The sequence below is a fragment of the Dryobates pubescens genome, chromosome Z (genome assembly GCF_014839835.1).
Source record: "Dryobates pubescens isolate bDryPub1 chromosome Z, bDryPub1.pri, whole genome shotgun sequence".
NCBI classification, from domain to species: Eukaryota; Metazoa; Chordata; class Aves; order Piciformes; family Picidae; genus Dryobates; species Dryobates pubescens.
The window spans coordinates 48,885,776-48,904,832 of NC_071657.1; the positions used below are offsets into that span (position 1 = coordinate 48,885,776).

General features: G+C 44.3%; 1 protein-coding gene across 7 annotated transcripts in view; it reads left to right on the forward strand.

The window, feature by feature from the left end:
• NFIB (nuclear factor I B) overlaps positions 1 to 19,057 on the forward strand; it is a 297,023-nt gene that overhangs the window by 89,791 nt on the left and 188,175 nt on the right. Inside the window, exon 1 of one of the 7 annotated variants that reach the window (XM_054179069.1) lies at positions 15,404 to 15,759. The exons of 5 other annotated variants lie outside the window; for them this stretch is intronic. In XM_054179069.1, coding sequence (XP_054035044.1) covers positions 15,730 to 15,759 — 30 coding nt within the window. In that variant the 5' untranslated portion in view covers positions 15,404 to 15,729. Of the gene's footprint in view, positions 1 to 15,403; positions 15,760 to 19,057 lie in introns of those variants that run through there. One more of the 7 variants, XM_054179074.1, reaches the window with a different exon arrangement.

The following is a 19,057-nucleotide window of genomic DNA, read 5'->3' on the forward strand; positions in this document are numbered from 1 at the left end:
TTGGGGCAGAAGTTGGATGAATATTTCAGTCAATGAAGTGAGGAAGAGTAATGACTACAAAACCAAACCAAACCAAACAAAAAACCAAATAAACAAACAAAAAACCCAAACAACCTAGCAAGAATAAAAACCAACCAACCAAAAAACCAACAAGTTATGGAAAATGAGGAACTGGAACTGGAACCAGAACTGGAAGAGCTTGCAGCAGGGCAGAAGTGAGAAGGGAGCTAAGTGGTTGGTCACTACCATGGTTTCCAAGGCAAGGGTTCCCACTCCTGAAGCATAACTACCTCCACTATTTCAGTGGTGCCCTCTCCTGCATACTGTCTTCTCTTGAAGCAAGTGCAGTCTCCAGAGAGTACAAGATTTTCAGTTATTTCAGGGCTGGAAATAGGTACTGCTCCCCATTCACTTTGTTCCCACACAGCGCATTGTTGGTGTCTGGTCAAAGGGAAATAGTAACCTTCAAAAGTTCTTCTCAGCCACCAGTATGACTGTACCATGAGCACTTACTGGCATATAAAATCTGGATCTTTAACAAATGTTACTATAAGCAGATGGAATACCTATAACAGTTCTAAAAATGCTTGAATTTTTTTTTTAACTTATTAATTTTGAAATTGCTAAATAAAGTAACTAGACAATCTTCACAGGCATCCTCAGGCATATCAATGCCCAGAAAGAAGTCAAGAAGATTCTAAAATATTCACTTTCTCACTTGTCACAAAAAAAATGGAAACTCTATCAATGGGTACTGGAGGACTGTGTTGTGTCCCATTTTACTTCTATAGCATAATATTTTCTCTCGCACATTACAAGCAATCTAAGGGTGAGTGCATATAGTGCTTTCCTTAAGTTCTTTCCCCATTTACTGAGCCCTGCCCAACTGATGCAGAGCATGCTTTCAAGCTACCTGTCTCAGGTCTCCTGTGCCTTGAAATCTGGTAGGGTCCTGGATTCTTTGGGGTCCTTTTCCTTGGAGATATTGTGAAGAACACTTGTGGCAGTTTTAGGATGATGCCTAGGAAATTTTCCACAGATCTTGAGTAAAAAGTGGTAGAACGAAAATAAATCACCATTGGATGTAAAGGGAAAACAATAATGAGGTCTAAATAATCCCATTGGTCTGATAACTAACATAAAGTTAGTTGTATATTTCTGTCTCTTTCTCGGCACTTTGCTCTAGCTGGTGGCTTTTGCTCAGATGTTGCTGACCTTGGCTGCATTCTTGTTGTGGCTAAGTAACTAACAAGCTACTCTCTGCCTTTCCTTCTTCTCTTTTATCTTTTCCCTTGCATGGGGGGGAGGAGGCAGAGAGGGGGAAGCTATTGGTAACCCCCTGATTTTGTACAGGGGGGTCCTAGAGTTATTTGTAAATTGTAAATATATGTACATGTTTTATATTTTGTACATATTCATTGAACTTCTCATTTCTAGATTTTAGTTTGTAAATATAGCTTCATTTGCTTCCATCCCAAACTGAACCAGTCCGACAATTTTACTTTGGGAATAATTCTCCAAATTAATTGGGGGTGGGGCTGGGAGTGGGTGTAATTTCAACCCACCACAATACTGCAGAAGGTAGGAGCTGAAATGGCACTGGCCACAGTTTTATCCAGAAGTGATTTCATAAGGAGGACTGTCTTTTCTTAGCCTGCTGAGTTCACACATTGCCACTGTCCTCCAGATGACAGTCTTCTGTGGGTTGCATCGATATCAGCATGAAGATGGCAAGAGGCATTTCTTAAAATGAAACTCCATCCATACTCTTGGGAAGAATGAAGGTCTTCTGCTGTTCAAACTGGTAAATATCTCTGGCACAGCATCATGCTGGTCATCTCCACTCTGTGACAGAACCTGTGTTATCTTTCAGGCTGAGATAGCCAGATTTTCTCTGGTGATCAGTAAAGTGCACTGTTTGCAGAGCAGTTTATGAAGCCATTATCTTAAACCTTAGCCATTATTTCAAGCATAGTAGCATCAGGAATGAGATCATATAAAAAATCTTTGCTACCATAAGATCTTCAGCTGTCTTGCTGACGCAATAATGACACAGATCTCTGGAAGTGCAGGTGAAAAACCACCAGGTGGCAAAATCATCCACTGTGGACAAAAATGTTTGCCATTATGGGCAGACCCTGGAGACTGGAGGGGCAGAAAAACTTTGAGGTCAGGTGTACTTCTTTTTCACTCAGAAATGCTTAATGTCCCCAAATTACATGCTGAGAGGGTAGCTTTTATTTGCACAAGCTGTCAGAATGATGTGTGCCTACAGAGAGACTATAGGGACTGTGGTGTGCAATAGGTGTCTGCCAGACTGCCAAATCAGTACTTACAAGCAGAAATAAGCTCTCCTCATTCCACCCCCCACCCCCGCCCGGAGATCCCAGTGTAAAAGTGAGATGTTCACACTAAAACAATCTTTGCTGCCTTCCCAAATGTCACCTACATCCTGCTACAAAAACGCTAAAACTGCATTCATGCGTGGCTGATCTAGGTCCAGGCTGATGTAATAGGACAAGACAGAAATGAAAGTGAGATAATGCTGCTGGGTTAGCAGGGTAAAAGCACTTTTTTGTGTGAGTTTGAGACAGAGGGAGAAGTTCTTTATCATTCTGAAACATGCTCTTGAAGCTCTTGAAGGCACAGGAACTGGCAGTTCCCATGTGCTGAAAGATGAGCCAGTGGGGAAGGCGACCAGCCTGGATGAACAAGCAGCTCCTGGAGGATTTAAGGGGAAAAAAGAGGCTGTATCACCTTTGGAAGGAGGGGAAGGCTTCTCGAGGTATGTTCAAGGAAGTGGTTAGATTATGTAGGAAAAAAGTTAGAGAGGCAAAGGCCCAGCTGGAACTGAAGCTGGCCACCTCTGTCAAAGACAATAAAAAGCAATTTTACAAATATATTAACACTAAAAAGAAGGGCAAGAAGAACCTCCACTCCTTATTGGACCTGAAGGGAAACACTGTGACTGAAGATGAGGAAAAGGCCGAGGTCCTGAACACCTTCTTTGCCTCAATGTTTAACAGCAAGGCAGGAGCTGGGCAATGGGGTTGGGGAGCAGTGTGATGCCCTGGAAATCCATGAGGAATTAGTTTGGGACCTGCTGAGCCACTTGTACACTCACAAGTCCATGGGACCAGATGGGAGCCATCCTAGGGTGCTGAGAGAGCTGGCAGATGAGCTGGCCAAGCCGCTTTCCATCATTTTCCTCCAGTCCTGGCTCACTGGAGAGGTCCCAGATGACTGGAAACTGGCCAGTGTGATCCCCATCCACAAGAAGGGATGGATGGAGGAACCTGGAAACTCCAGGCCAGTCAGCCTGACCTCAGTGCCAGGGAAAATGATGGAGAAGATTATCCTGGCGGCAGTAACTGCGCACCTGAAGGATGGCCAAGGGCTCAGATCCAGCCAACATGGATTTAGGAAGGGCAGGTCTTGCCTCTCCAACCTGATCTCCTTCTAGGATCAGGTGACCCGTCTGGTGGATGTGGGGAGGCCTGTGGATGTAGTCTACCTGGACTTCAGCAAGGCCTTTGACACCATCCCCCACAGTAAACTGATGTCTAAGCTGTCAGCTCGTGGCTTGGACAGCAGCACTCTGTGCTGGGTTAGGAACTGGCCGGAGGGCCGAGCCCAGAGAGTGGTGGTGAATGGTGCTACATCCGGCTGGCGGCCAGTCACCAGTGGCGTCCTCCAGGGATCAGTGCTGGGCCCCATCCTCTTTAACATCTTCATTGGTGATCTGGATGAGGGGATTGAGTCAGTCATCAGCAAGTTTGCAGACGACACCAAGTTGGGAACAGATGTTAGTCAGTTAGAGGGTAGAAGGGCTCTGCAGAGGGACCTCTACCAACTGGACAGATGGGCAGAGTCCAACATGATGGCATTTAACAAGTCCAAGTGCCGGGTGCTGCACTTTGGCCACAGCAACCCCATGCAGAGCTACAGGCTGGAGTCGGAGTGGCTGGAGAGCTGCCAAACAGAGAGGGACCTGGGGATGCTGGTTGACAGCTGCCTAAACATGAGCCAGCAGTGTGCCCAGGTGGCCAAGGCGGCCAGTGGCATCCTGGCCTGCATCAGAAATAGTGTGGCCAGCAGGAGCAGGGAAGTCATTGTGCCCCTGGACTCTGCATTGGTTAGGCCAAACCTTGAGTACTGTGTCCAGTTCTGCGCCCCGCAGTTTAAGAAGGACATCGAGACACTTGAACGTATCCAGAGAAGGACAACAAGGCTGGGGAGAGGCCTTGAGCACAAGCCCTGTGAGGAGAGTCTGAGGAAGCTGGGATTGTTTAGCCTGGAGAAGAGAAGGCTCAGGGGTGACCTCATTGCCCTCTACAACTACCTGAAAGGAGGTTGTAGATAGATGGGGGTTGGTCTCTTCTCCCAGGCAACCAGCACCAGAACAAGGGGACACAGTCTCAAGCTGCACCAGGGGAGGTTTAGACTCGAGATGAGGAGAAGGTTCTTCACTGAGCGAGTTGTTCATCATTGGAATGGGCTGTCCAGGGAGGTGGTGGAGTCACCATCCCTGAAGGTGTTCAAGAGGAGATTGGATGTGGCACTTAATGCCATGGTCTAGTCATGAGGTCTGTGACAGGTTGGACTCGATGATCCTCGAGGTCTCTTCCAACCTTAGTGATACTGTGATACTGTGATGATCTCAAGCTGATGAATACTAAAAATCTTGGGACAAAAATGCTGAGAAGTCCTACAGCCAAACCTATCCTAGGACCAAATCAAAGGAAGGAAGGACGGAAGGAAGGAAGGAAGGAAGGAAGAAAGGAAGAGAAAGAAAGAGAGAAAGAAAGAAAGAAAGAGAGAAAGAAAGAGAGAAAGAAAGAAAGAAAGAAAGAAAGAAAGAAAGAAAGAAAGAAAGAAAGAAAGAAAGAAAGAAAGAAAGAAAGAAAGAAAGAAAGAAAAAGAAAGAGAAAGGGAAAAAAAAAAGAAAAAGAAAAAAAGAAAAAAAAAAGAGAGAGAGAGAATGTAACTCCACAAACCCAACAACAATAAAAATCTGCTGCAAAAATACAGTTGCTACAAAAGTCAAACGCTTTGCTGGTCTGTTCGCACAGCTTGGCAGAAAATGCTGCAAGGCAAAAGTAACAACAAAGATGTGCACTCCTTCCCTTCCTGTTCACCTTAATGCATGTGTGAACACATAAGGCTCTGTATGTCATTTAAATGGTACCATTAAGCCTCAAATTTATTTTTTGGTTCCCTATTAAAAACAATGATGTTACAGTTCCTCAGCAATCCTGTGTATCAAGAGATGCAAGGGTCTGGAGAGAAGAAATTATACTTTGCCATATTATTAAGGATATCTGAAGAACTGAAAGTAGTCCTGCATAGAAAATTTTCTACCCTTTTTAATGTTTCAATTACTAATCTCCTAATCTTCTCTTAATTTTTTCTGGTGATGCCATGGTTGTTTGCTGATGTTGTGATAGTGCTTCCAACATATTTTACTAGAACACCAAGATTAAAGAAATAAAATACATAGTACGAGACTATTAACCAGGAAGAAAGAGACACTGCGCATCAGAATTCTACAGCTGCTTTCCTGGACAAGGAAAAGGACATTTGCTGCTGACTAAAATTGTGTATACTGTATTTCTTCTCTTGTGTTGCTTGTTATCCAAAGTGGTCTGCTGTACTTTGCTTCTGCTTGCCGAGACCTCAGAATTTTAGAAAAAATTAATGAAATATTGAATTCTCCCTTATCCCATATGCCAGAGCAGGGCTGGGAACAAATGGCACTTGGCTTCGCCACAGCAAATGGGAACTCCAGGATTTCCTTGGCAGGACAGTGAATTACTAATACCAGTCTCTATAAACCTGCTGACCAGCACTCCCTGGCTCTTTGCTCAGTGTGTTTTACCCTAGACCACAAAGGACTTGCCTGGGGGAAGCAGCAGAAGAATCTATTTTGCCGTGCCAAGCTCAGAGTTATAATTCTGCCTAGTTGCTAGGAAACTCTGCAGGAGGTTTTGTGGGGCTGGGAGCCTAAAATGAGCAGCATGGCAAAAGTAATAATGAGTAAGTGTTGTGCACATGCAAAAATAATAATGAGTAAGTGTTGTGCACATGTACAAATTATGGGTTTGCAATTGTGCATTGCTCAGGTGTACCTAAAAGGGTTTTTATAGGATTAGTAAATGGCGCTTTTCCAGCTACTGCAGCATTTCCCTGAAAAATGTGAAGCTCGTACTCGAAAGATGGTAGGACAGGAGTATTTTTTCACATGTGCAAAATGGTACATTTAGCCACAGCTTCCCGGTTTTCTCAGTTGTCCTGCTATGCATGAGAACAGCTGTACCCCTCAGGCACACAGTGGAACTGTACTGAGATTCTACTTACAGTGATTCTTGCTTAATCAGTTTATTCTGTGACTGCACTACTCCTAGACTTCAGTGTTGAACCATCATTATGTTTGATCCTCTTTCATTCATTTTCTTGTCCCATTTATTGCTGAGGAAGCTTTGACAATACTGAGATTTTAATAAGGCAATGGGAATGATAACTAAGGTGGTATCTGAACCTTAAAAACATGTTCAAGAAAATTGACTATGACAGTCTAGGCTTAAACTAAACTAGCTATGACAGCCTGGGTAAAAGTTTTTCTTTCTAAAAGACTACAATATCCATTGCTTTCACTGATGTCACTATTTTTCTTATTTGTCTAAACAGAAAAAGTTCTTCATTGTTTGCTAAACCACTTGCAGAGTTAGGCTTACTAACTACAGAGGCTCAACAAAAATGAGAAAGTTGCAGAGTAATGGGCCTGTCTACTACCACGTCAGTCTTTGTCAGCAATCACAGCAGCAGCAGCAACAAAATTAAATGTAAGGAGCAAAAAAATACCTGCCAAAAGTTGTTGCAGTAAACACCATTAAGTGTTGATGACCAATACAAATCACTGTCTCTGACTCCCTGACTCAGAGCTTGAATTCTGTAACAAAGTAAAAAATTAAAAAGCAACACCCACAGATTCTATCACAGAGAAAGGTCTTGCTCTCGACTGACTGGCTGTCAGAAGTTTAGAAAATCTGTGCCACTCTTAGCATGAACAATTGTTTCCCCCATTCACTGAACAGGCAAATTGGTAATTTTTTTTTTTTTTCTGGGTTTGGCATTTTCATGAAAGAATCAAAAAATAAAGACACACACACACACACACATTAATTGTTCTTAAGTCTGAAAGGTTATGCCTCTTATCTTTTCTTCACTGCAAATCATGCTTTGTTTTGGAAGCACAATGTAATTTTAGCAGCTTACAGTGTTTTTCTTGAATGAAACTAAAGAAAATTGCCTTCTTGAGAGGCCCCCAGGTTCACAGCAATGGTCCCCAAGCTGTTGTGAAGACTAGAGTTTGTACTCAGCAAAGTTTTTAACAGGAAGGAATGTATTCCGTATGTGACTGATTAAAACTCTTCACACACTTTTGCCTCATTCAGTTTTGTTTATTTCATTCTAAGTGCCTTAATTCTGTAGGAAGTATTAGATGTGAAATCCTTCCTCTGCGAGGCGCCTTCGGTTTGGCTGGAGAGCAGTTCCCGAGATGCGAAGTTAGTCCTGCAGGGAGGGAACAGTTACGTGACAGTTTACAAAAGGCATGCGAAGCCACAGGAGTACATAAGCGGTTTGCAGAAGCCTTAGGTAAACACACGGGTGAAGGCACTCGGCGAGCCTGGTCTGTCACGCCTAAACTGAAATAGTTCGGTGTTTATTTAAATATTAGAATGTAATTGCAAGCCATTTAATTCTGGTTCCACTGTTCCAGACCGGGTTCATCATCCCGTTCCGGCCACGGCGCTTGCCTCTGCGGGCAGGACTAACGTTACACCCTTACTCCCCGCGGGCGGACCGGGCGATTTGACACACACGGAGGCAGCTCGAGATTGAAACAGAGCAACTGGAGGCTCTACTGCTGCCCGTGCGCCCACCCGCGTCCGCCGCAGCCACCTTCCCGCTGGCCCGCGATAATCCGTCTCACGCTGCACTTTAGCGAACAGCTACAGCAGCACTGGGGCCCTCCGATCACGAACGTCGCCCCCTCCCCGGCCGCCGAATGCCACGAGCGCTAAGATGCCTGCCCCGCCCCGCTCTCCCCATTGGCTGTCTCCCCACTAGTATGGAAATGAGCGCGGTGGCTCGCTACGTGCGGCTACCGCGAGACGGAAGCGGAGAGCCGCGCTTCCCGCGCCGGGAGCTGGGCAGTTGGGGAGCTAGGCAGGGCTGGGCTGGGCCGGGCCGGGCCGGGCCGGGCCAGGCCAGGCCACGCCGCGCCGCGCCGCGCCGCGCTGCGCTTCGCCGCAGTCGGCGGTGGAACAGGTCGCCACGGCTGCCAGGAGGAGGCCCAATCGCCACACCCAGCCCCGCGGCAGTTCCGTGCGGGAAGCCGGAGGAACGCATGCAGCCGAAGCAAAAAGCCAGTCCGGCCATGGCGGCACATGTGCATGTGTGTGTAGCTGTATCTGCTAAAGAGTTAAAAAAAAGAAATTAAGTTTGTTGGACCGCGTCCAAGTCAGCCGCCCCCGAAACGTGCTCTGCAGCCTGGCAGCTCAAAAGAGAAAGGAAGACTTGGAAGAGAGGGGAGGGGTGTGGGCAGCCGCTGCCCGCAGGCTGTGACTTTGCCGCCTTTTCCCTCGCTCCGGCCAAGAATTTTCATCACGTTCTGTGTCAAGCAAAAAGCCGGCAGCAAAAACAAAGTCAAAATAAAGGCAACAGCCAGCCTGAGCAAATAATAATAACACTTTCCCCCCCAAATAAGAACCAAAACAAAACCAGTCACCCCATCCTGAAACAAAAGGCAGAAGGCTGCTACTGGAAATAAATAATTAACCCAGACCAAAACACACCCAAAAACCCAAAACAAAACCAACAACCAACAAACCCAAAACAACAAAAAGACCACAACATACCGAGTCCTTGAGAAAAGAACTGATTTGTTTCCAGGAAAAATGTGAAGCCAACGGCCTGGTGGTGCGCTTCACTGATTTCAAGATCTCACTTATGTAATGCAATATACTGCAATGGTATGTGGTGCTTAAAATGATTTCTCTCTATAGATACATATATATAATATTGTTTTACACTTTCTTGACTGCTGTTTTGTAATTCCTCAGAATAATACTGTGACTCTTGTTTCTTAAGTGGATGTTATACTCTCTTTGTAAATGGTAGTATCACTTCTGCTTTACAAAATGAGATAAAGGTGGTAAATTTTTTATATTTTGCCCTTTTTTTTTTTTTTTTGGCAGCTTTTGTATATGGGTCATACTTTTATGCCAGGAATCAGTTGATGCAAGTTTGCATCAAAAAGTGCTGAACTTGGCACATTTCCTGCTTCAGCTTTCCCCCCCTCCCCCTTCTTCTCTGGCAGGCAACTATCAGTTAAGTGCTGGAAAGGATTAATGCAAATGCTGCTGTATTTGTACCTTGCAGACAGTTATTTTTTCTCTTTCTTGTTGCTGTAGAGATTGTTTCTTTACTCACGTTTTAATATAGTATTTTTTTCCTCTGGCTTTTTGGTGGTTTTTTTTGTAGTTAATGGACTGCTGTGTTAGTGAATAATGTTGAGGAAATGGCATTGCTGATGTGTATGGTCTGCTCGGTAAATTGTCTAGAGGTTTATGCTATGCTCATCTCTTTCATGATGTATTGCAGGATGCAGTGTTCGGGTGGCGTTTCTTGCCTCCCCCCCCCCCGCTTTCCCAAGTCACTTTAGAGGTTGTTTTTGTTTGTCTTGTTTCGGTTTATTTGTTACTTCACTCCCATCCCCGCACCCCCCACCCCCCCACCCCCCCCCCGTTTTGTTGTGGGACCTGTGTATGTGTATTTGAATTCGTTCCTTTCTCTTCCGTGTCTCTGTGTGTGTGTCTGTCTGCTTTCCCTCTTGTCATCTCTTTGCCTGTGTGTCTGGGCCACATTTTAATGCACAATATCCCATCCATTAAGTTGTGGTTGAATGCGGAGTGTGTGAGGACTTGGCAGCTTTCAGGTTGAAGGGGGCGGGGAAGCCAGTTTCCACTCTGACACAAGATGCCGATGTGGCGTGATCTGAATTAATATTAGGGCTGCGAACATGGCCATCTTCTCCTGCCGCGGCTGGAAAGCACTGCCATTGAACTTGGGACAGACAAGATCTCCCAACTTTTTTTTTTTTTTTTAAGTCTTTTTTTCTGGACTGCAGTAGCTGGCAGTGAAAAGGTGCCAAAACACACAAGATGAATTTGTAATGTTCTCTGAAGCAGTTTTGAGCTGAAACGTTTATAATTTTAACTTAGAATCACAAGAAAAAATAAACTGCTCTTCTAATTCTAATTTGAGTATACATTTAATTGCAGGTTGTAGACACCACCCTCTCAAAATGTGGCAAGTGATACAAACTGTCAGAAATTTTACTGAAATTTTATTGTTGAGGGGTTTGCTGCTGTTTAGGGCATTTAATGTCAGCAAATGTAAATTTTTAAAAGAATTTACTCTATTGGGGTAAGAGGGTTTCATGCCTTCTTTAAGACTGAGAATGTGACCCTCAGTGAGGACAAAAACTCCACAGTTGTGTAACCCAAAACGTTGTGGTTTACAGATTTACACTTGAGGTTTGGTGTTTTCATTTGCTGGTTTGGGAGCTGTGGAAAGATCAATTATTACAGTCCACATCAAACCATATGTGGACAGGGGTCAGGCACTCTCCCCTTCATAGCTACGTGTGTCTGTGCACAGTCAGTAATGTGTTTCTTTACTTTTGATTGTGTATGTGCAGACTTTCTATCTGATCATACACATATAGTTTATATACAGCATGTGTTTGTTCTGATCACCCAGAAGCAAACAGAAGTGCTAGTAAATATGATACATATATTGATAGATGTACTACACTGACTTAGAAGTTTTACTGATTGTTGTTTGCATTGAAAGTCATAAATACCTTACAATACAGCTGTGTATGAAATGTATCGAGACTCCATAAAACAATGTATTATGTTTGCTTATGTAATAAGTTGCATTTGTTTCCTGAATGTTTTGTACCCAACTTCATATACATACATTTTTATATATGTCTGTATGTGCACACCATACTCCTACATGTAGGAAAACTGGCCAGTGCTTTGATTATGCCAAAGATGTTACACTTTGTAGTTTACTATGATGGTACAAGACATCTTGCAAGGCATGAAGACTAGTCACACCAACAGAATCGTTAGATAATACTATGATAACATGATACGGTTTAGGTTATTACTTGTGTTTGAGTTAAATTATACTATATTTGTTTTCTTCAGTATATATGCATGTGCATAAGTAATGGGCATGAGTGAATGGCATTTTTTTAACAAAGGGTAAAAAATTTAACAGGATAGTTGTTATAAAACTAGATATAAAAACACAGTAAAGCTTGTATTTTGGATCACAGAGACCTCTTAAGTAAATCTTCTGGAACCGTTTCTCTCATACTGAATCTTTTACATGAAATGCCATATGCCAGAATCAATTATTTCTGGTTTTCACATAGAGACTACTGGAATTTTCATGACAATTTTATTTCTTATAAGTTCAGCATATGTATATTTACTTAGCTGGGCAAACGTCTTGCTTTGTATACTGAGTATTTCAGGCTGCATGCTTCAGCATTAGCAATACCTTTCTTTTTAATTTTTGTTGCATAATAATGATCTTGCACTCCAAGACCTGACAGTTGAGCAGTTGTCCGGCCAAAAGGTGTCAACTGAAATTCGGCTTTGGGAAGAATATAGCCAGCCTAACTGGCCTTTCCACTTTTTAATGTTACTGTATCTGAAGTCCAAGAGCATTGCCCCTTTGCACCATTTGGTAAAGTTCGTGAGAATTGCCTGTGAGGAAGAGAGGAAAAACAGACTTGCAGTGTAAGCTTGGCATAGCAGGATCTGCACCACTGACAGATCATGTAGGGGACATAGGGGCAGCCCTCTGCCTATAGGGTGCAGATCTCAGGGAGGACGATTCTTACAAGCTAATTGCCACTTACAGGGTGTCTTTTGTCCTGAATGTGCATTTTTGTTGCATGAAGTTTTCTAGTGTGTGAGCTGAAAACAGCTCCTGGTGTCTCTCACCAGGAAGGTCAGATGGTGACTTTTATTTTGTTAACTGCTTAAAATGAAACAATACCTGAACGTCCAGATAAAGTGTGAAGGCTGGCATAATTCTGTTAGTGCAGACAAAAAGCAACTCTGCCTCAGCCTGGACTTTCAAGGGTACAGAACTTAGAGCAGTGGCAGGGAAGTTACTGGTTTTAGGTGGGAGAGGAAGGCTTTTACAGGGGATGGAGAGTTAAAGCAAGCCAGGACTTGAAAGCAATTGAACCATTTTCCCACAAAGTCTTCCTGCATGCCAGGGCCCAGCTACTGTGGCTGCTGTTGCTGCATTAATGCCATGTTTCTCCAGGCTAACTCTGTTCCCACATACCTATTTATGTACCTCTGCAAGGAAGTGGTGGAGAGTTGCTCTTTATTATTATTCTTATTATTTTAATGGAGTTTCTTTCCCCATTCTGAAAAGAATCTTTGTCTTGTTTTCCTGATAAAGGAGGCCTGGCAGGGGTGGAATGGGTATACGTGTGAGATGTGTGTAGGCATGTGCATGTGTGTGTGTGCATGTTTGTGTAAAGTTTTCTCAGGACAAAGTCTCCCTCATCTACAGATTGGCACTGGGGTTAACCAGAAGGAAGAGAGCCGAAACATGCCTTTTAGGATGTGTCTGCTTTCATTGAAGCACTGTGAGCATACATATGAATCTGAAGGCAAACCCATGGAAACCTGCACAATATCTGTCTTGCCTTCTAGTCATGCAGAAGACAAGATACTGCTTGAACCATGCTGGTCAGGCAAATCTCTTTGCCCCAAGATTCCTTCACATGAAAGGTCTGCTCCATCCTGGCCAATATGCTGTCTCTGGGGAGGGTGTGGCTTTGCTGTGGTCTGCAGCAGTGGTGTTCTGGGGAGTACTCACAGATGCTGCAGGGCTGGTTGGGCTCAGCCCCCTGTGTCTGCTCTCGGTAGGGATGCAAATCTGTCCTCACCTAGTTTCTGTAGGGATAGAAACCCAATCTGACCTTTGCAGTAGTGACGGCTGCAGAAGGCATCCAGCTTGGTATCTGTTCTTACCTTGCTCCAGTTGCTTTTTCCTGCTTGTATCTCCTCATTCCTAGGACCTTGCCAGACAGTTCTTGCTTACAGTACACAGGTCTTTAGGACAAGGTGGTCCCTTGACTGCCAAGATCTGGGAGGGAGTGGGAGCTTCTGTAAGCCTTGCTTGAGAAAGGGGAGGCTTCTTACATCTGTCCATCTCATGGGGGTCGCCTTGCTGATGTGGTATTGGGGGTTTGCCTTCATCATTCCAGAGATGTGCAAGGTAGAAGGGCATGGAGGGGGGTTATTAGGATTTTAAATAAGGTCTGCTTGTTGTGTAGGAGTTCAGGCACTCCAAGAGGTGTGTTCAAGGACAGTGCATTTGTGCCAATGCAAATATCTGTTATGGTAAATTAACTCCAGTTAAATTGAATATTTATTGAAAGGGAAACTCCAGTATTTAAAGCTGGCATTATCAGCTTTTTGCAGTGTCTGGGTAAAGATGATAGGATTTTTTTATTTTTGTGTGTGGGTATTTTACACCAGATAGGAAAATAAGTTTTTCTTATTGTGGTTAACCCCAAGTTTGCCTCAGCCCTTCTTGCCTTAGCATACATTCTGAATTTATCGATGTGGTGTGCAGAAGGGAAAAACCATGGCTGTTGCTCGAACCCTGCAAATCTGAGAGAAAACAGGCAAGTGCAGCCAGAAACTGAGCTGTGGGGATGCAACATGGATTCTGCAAGCTTTAATGTGTTGGCGGCTCTTTGCCTTTTGACTTTACCTGTCTTGTCTGGGCCCTCTCATTCTCCAGCCCATCCCCCTACCTCTTTTGGTTTGTAAATTTATGGGAATTGCAGCTGGTAGACTTGGCAGGCTCCCCTCATTAAGAGCTTGCTTTGAAAATGGGCTGTGTTTGAGCATTTTCCTAATGAGGACAGGACGGGGTTAAAAAGTGACCATTTCATGGTTGACTTGAACCTGCCTACTTTCCTTGATGTGTCGTTGTGAAATGCCTGATGAGAATAAACTTTCACTTTGGGGAGGGAGGCGGCCACCGGCCTCTCGAGACGCCGCCGTAAGTTGCGCACCGGCGCCGAGAAACAGCACCGACGTCGCTCAGCAGCGGCAGTGCTGGGGGCGCAGGGAAGCGCCGTTCATCGCAGCTCTCCTTACAGAAGCGGAAATAAGTTTTCGTTCACTGTTCTCTCTGTCTTCCCCAGCTCCGCTGGTGAAAGCTGCCATGGGAGAAAGAAACCAGACTCCGCACCCTATTGCGGTCCGGCAACCGGGACGCCCTCCCCCACCCGCCGCCCGGCAGCTGCCTGCGAGCGCGGCGAGGACAACAGTTACCGGCGGTGCCGGGTTAGGCCCCCTTCCCTTTGGTATGCGCTTCCCCGACGGCCAGCGAGTGGGGTGAGCGGGGGCGCTTGAGCCCTGCCGCCGCGATAGAATCGCACCCCTAAAAGAGAAAAGGAAAAAGAAACCTCCAGGGGATGACAGCCCTCCCGCACCCCCTCCCCCGCAACTTTCTCTCACCAGAAGAAAGGGAAAATGAGGGATGTTTGCAAAATGTGCTAGTTCCTCTGCAGCGCTCTGCGGTGATTAATAAAGAGGGAGGGCAGAGGAGGGGGATCTGGTAAAGAAGGAATGTGTTTGCGGGAGGAGGAGCAATGTAAACGGTGATTGTGTAATTAAATAATTTTTTAAAAAATTACTTAAGTCTCGTCTGGGGCGAGAGCTGGAAAGGGGTCCAGCGGGTGTAACTGGTGAATTTTTCAACTTCCAACTTTTGTGGGGGGGAGGGGGAGGGAGGGAGGGAGGAGAAGGGGGAGGCGGAGGACGGACGCGGTCACGAACACGGCGGGAGCAAATAGGGAGGGAGCGCCAGGCAGAGATTGATGGTTTGAATTTTCAGGAGATCACTTTTATTACAGTGGGCGTTTGGAAGGTCGCCTCCCTCCTCCACCCGCAGAGAGGGGGATGTGTGGGGAGCGGGCTGCGACCGCGGGGGAGCCTGCAGGCCGCGGGCTGCCCGCCCTGCAAAGCTTGTCCTGCCATCGCGCCGCTCTGGGCCGTAACCTTGAACTTTCGAGAGCGACAGTGCTGTAATAACCCGACAACTTCTTTGGAGAAAAAAAAAAAGAGAAAAAAAAAAAAAAAAGGCAAAGCGGGGGGGTGGGGAAGGAGGGGGGGCGCTGGTGTGGGGGGGAAGGGAGGGAGACGATAAAAAACCAACCCCAAACAAAAAAATATCCTCCCGCCCCCCCATCTTCCCCCCCCGCCCCCCGAGTCCTTCCCCCCTCATCTGCAAAACAACTAGCAGCAGCAGCAGCCGCAGCAGCAGCAGAAGCAAAACTCCTGCGCCGCCGACTACAAGAGGGTTAAAAGAGTGGATTGGATTTCACCCCGGGAAATCTAGCACACGGAGTGAACTTGAATCTTTGGCTATTTAAGGAGGACTGGGGTTTGTTGTGAAGTTGTGGTGATCCAGGGCAGAGCCTGGATTGATTGATTTCATCTTCCTTGAGTCTCAGATGATTGTAAAATGAATAGATGAAATTATTCCTTTTTGAGGCTTTTCTTAGGGGCTCTCCGGGCATCGTGTTCTCAAAGCGAAGTCATGATGTATTCTCCAATCTGTCTCACTCAGGTATAGACGCTTTTTATTTAATTTATCTGCTTTTTTTTTTTTTTTTTTTTTTTTTTTTTTGGTTAAGAATTTATGTGAGTTGTTAATGAGTCGTTGGTACTGGTTGTTGTAATGGGTTAAAGCACAGTTGTAACTGCTTGTCAGGTCCAAACTTCTCTCTCAGGAGAGAATAGTGGAGAATAAACTGTACCAGGCCATTGTTTTGGGGAGTTCAGTCAAAGTGTCACTCGTAGACAAATACTAATTGTTGGTGCATAAGAAGTCAAAGGTTAACAAAATGAAAATGAGCATAATTACTGTAAAAGGCAGGTTCAAGAAGTATTGATTTGATAGGAATCAAACGGTTTGCTCTTTTTTCAGCTCGCCAGTTTACGGAGAGTCTAATGAAAAGGCTTGAAAGGAAAAGTGCTAGTTTTGACAAAAACCGAGCGCTCGCCGATGCGAAGTAATCCCATCTTATGCTTAATTGATAACACGTAGGCTGCCAACAATGAGGGCGATGCGAGCGGGGCTGAGCACGCTGCGCAGCGTTTTCTTGTTCGGTGGTGCAGGGGCACGGCTTTCCCCCCCATAGCTAAACTGCGGACTCGCTGCCGAGGCGCATCCTCGCCGGCAAGGGGAAAGCTCCGGCCGTTTTTTACAGCCGCACTTGTGGCTGCTTTCAGAGCCCGGACGTGGCTGTCATTTGGGGCGGCGGGAGGGCGCGGGGCGAAGCGGCGAGCGGAGTGGAGTGCGGGGGGGCGGCTCGGGGGAATCGTCAAGGAGCAAATTTTGAGACGTGAGGGGTTTAGGGTATAGGCTTGGGAAATTCCCCGGGTGCCGCAGGAGCGTCCTTGCAGGGCGTACGGTAACGCGGAGCGAGCGCCGGGGCGCTGAAGTCAGGTCCGGAGAGCAAACTCGATCTGTAAAGCCAGGGGGTAGTTTTCAGAAGCTTTTGTGAAAGTCTGTCTTAGGAGGATGTGATGTAAACTGATGAAGCGATAACTGCTTGCTTCCACATTGGTACAGCAAATAGGTAAAGAAGCAGAAAATCTGCGAAACTAACGTCTCCAGCAGTACGGTTCGTGAGCGGCCAGCGATGCACATAGGGGTGCACGGTGAATAAACGTGATTTCGGTTATCCCACAATTAGAAAGCATTGTAATTCAAAAGAACTGAAGTATTCATAAATTGTGAATGAAGATGGAAACAATGATAAGGCTTATTCAGTGATTGGATACAGTCCTCTAGCTTTTTGGCTGACACATTTTGTATTGTTTATATTTTGTTTGGCATCTAAGTGTGATTGACTTAGATATGGATATTTTCAGCAAGTAAACGTGAGCTGCGTGGAGCGAAAGCTGGACAAGAGTACTGTTGAGATACTGGCTTTTCAGTAAAGAAATGAATTCATGTAGGAAGCATTTGGTGTAATATACAGACGTAGAATTAATTACTTACTTATGGTGGAATCTGCAGTTAGTAAAAATTAATTCTGCATGGGGTGGCCATCCGGAGAAATTACTGACAGGCAATAAGACCTCTTCACCAGAGTATAAGCCTGAAAGTACAATTTAAGAAAGGATTTTTACCTTGAAAACAATCAAATTTTCACTATAGCTTTTGTTACAGTGGGTAGTTTATTTTGTTGTTTCCTACTGTAAGGATTTTTTTTAAAACGTTTGGTTGTTGGACTCACTGATGTAATAACTCCATATTTCTTTACGAATCTGTCTTAAAGCCTTGCACTCAGGTGTAGACAAAATTGCAACGTTGTTCTTGTACAGCCATAAATACAAGAAAGCAATTCCTGGCATTTGTGCGTTGATAGCTTCTCCATAATGTTTTACAATCACATTGTATCATGTGCTGTGCAGAGGCAGTTCCCATTTATTAGTACCTACATGGAACACAGATGCAGCAAATTGATTTTAATTTCAATACCTGTTTGGAATCATAAAGGCATTTTATAAATAATCTTTTATCTCCATAAATTAAAAGTTAAGATTACACTGGGAATGAGAATTTATACTTTTGCTTTAAAGAAGTAAGTAATACAAAGACTGAGTAATCTTATTTTGAGTTGCTACTGAGTTAAAGTACTGTCAAATTTTTCTGGTTTGTTCTCTGTTTCTAGGACTCTTGCAATGCACGTTGCCTTGTGGTGGTGTGTGCTGAGAACAAAGTATTTTGGTAAAAGTTCTAAGCACAGAGCACCTGTTTGACCAAGTTCCCTTGCAAAAGCAGTAGTTCAGTTTGTGCTGAGACAGTGCTGAATGACCTTTTAGAAACAAGTCTAAAATCCAAAATATGGCTGTTAGACAACCTTGACAATTCAGATGTTATCCATTGCTCTTTCAATAAAACTTTGGTGAGTGCAAATTAACTCCCAGGAAGAATGAAGATTTTTTTTTTTTTTTTGAGATGGCCTTTCCTGTCCTTCCCATATGCTTCTTTCCCCTTGTTTTGGAATGAGTGTAAATGGCGTTTATCTCACTTGCTGAGGCATGATAGGATGCAGTTACCACATGCCTTTAAGTGCTTGGTCTCTTGTGATATTTTTGATGTGGTTTATTTTTACGTTACAGTGGTCCAGGAAGCTTAGAATATGTTGCCATTTTCTTTTCCTCCAAGAGTATGTTTGTTAGGTGCAGATAAGATCCATGATGGGAAACTGAGCACATGAGGCTTTCTTTACAAAATCTGTAGACTTCTGACAGGTATATTTGTTGCACAATCCTGAGTTCAAACTTCCATGAACTGATACAATGTTTATAAAAGTGAAAGAGAGGAGAAGGGTGCTGCATTTCACTTTTACCTTTTCCAAAAATAAAACCTGGCATATCATAATTAGGTAGCTGGTATTTTTTTCCTTAATTTACAAGCTACACAGATATTATGTAGTAACTTCCATTTTAATTGAAATTGTCAGGGCACGGTGGTTCACCTGATCCATTTGACATGACATTTGAAAAATCTGTTTCCATAAATCACTCTATTGCAAGAGCAACTGTGGCACATTGGTAAGTGCCACATTAAAAAAAAAAAAAAATTCAATATAGCCTGTATGAATATTAAGGGGGGAGGGAGGTGGAATCAAATTCTGTAGATGGCTTTTTAGGTTTAGTGAAGAACATGTGTGATTAATTGCAAATCTCCATTTAGGATCATTTTTATAGGCAATTCTTGTCAAGTAATGTTTCATTTGAAAGGACTCCAGATGCACGATGAATCAAAGATACCTGATAATATTGCTTTAGAACAGGATGTTCTTTGCTGGTGTCTCCTTCACACTTTTTTTCATATATATTTGTGTCTT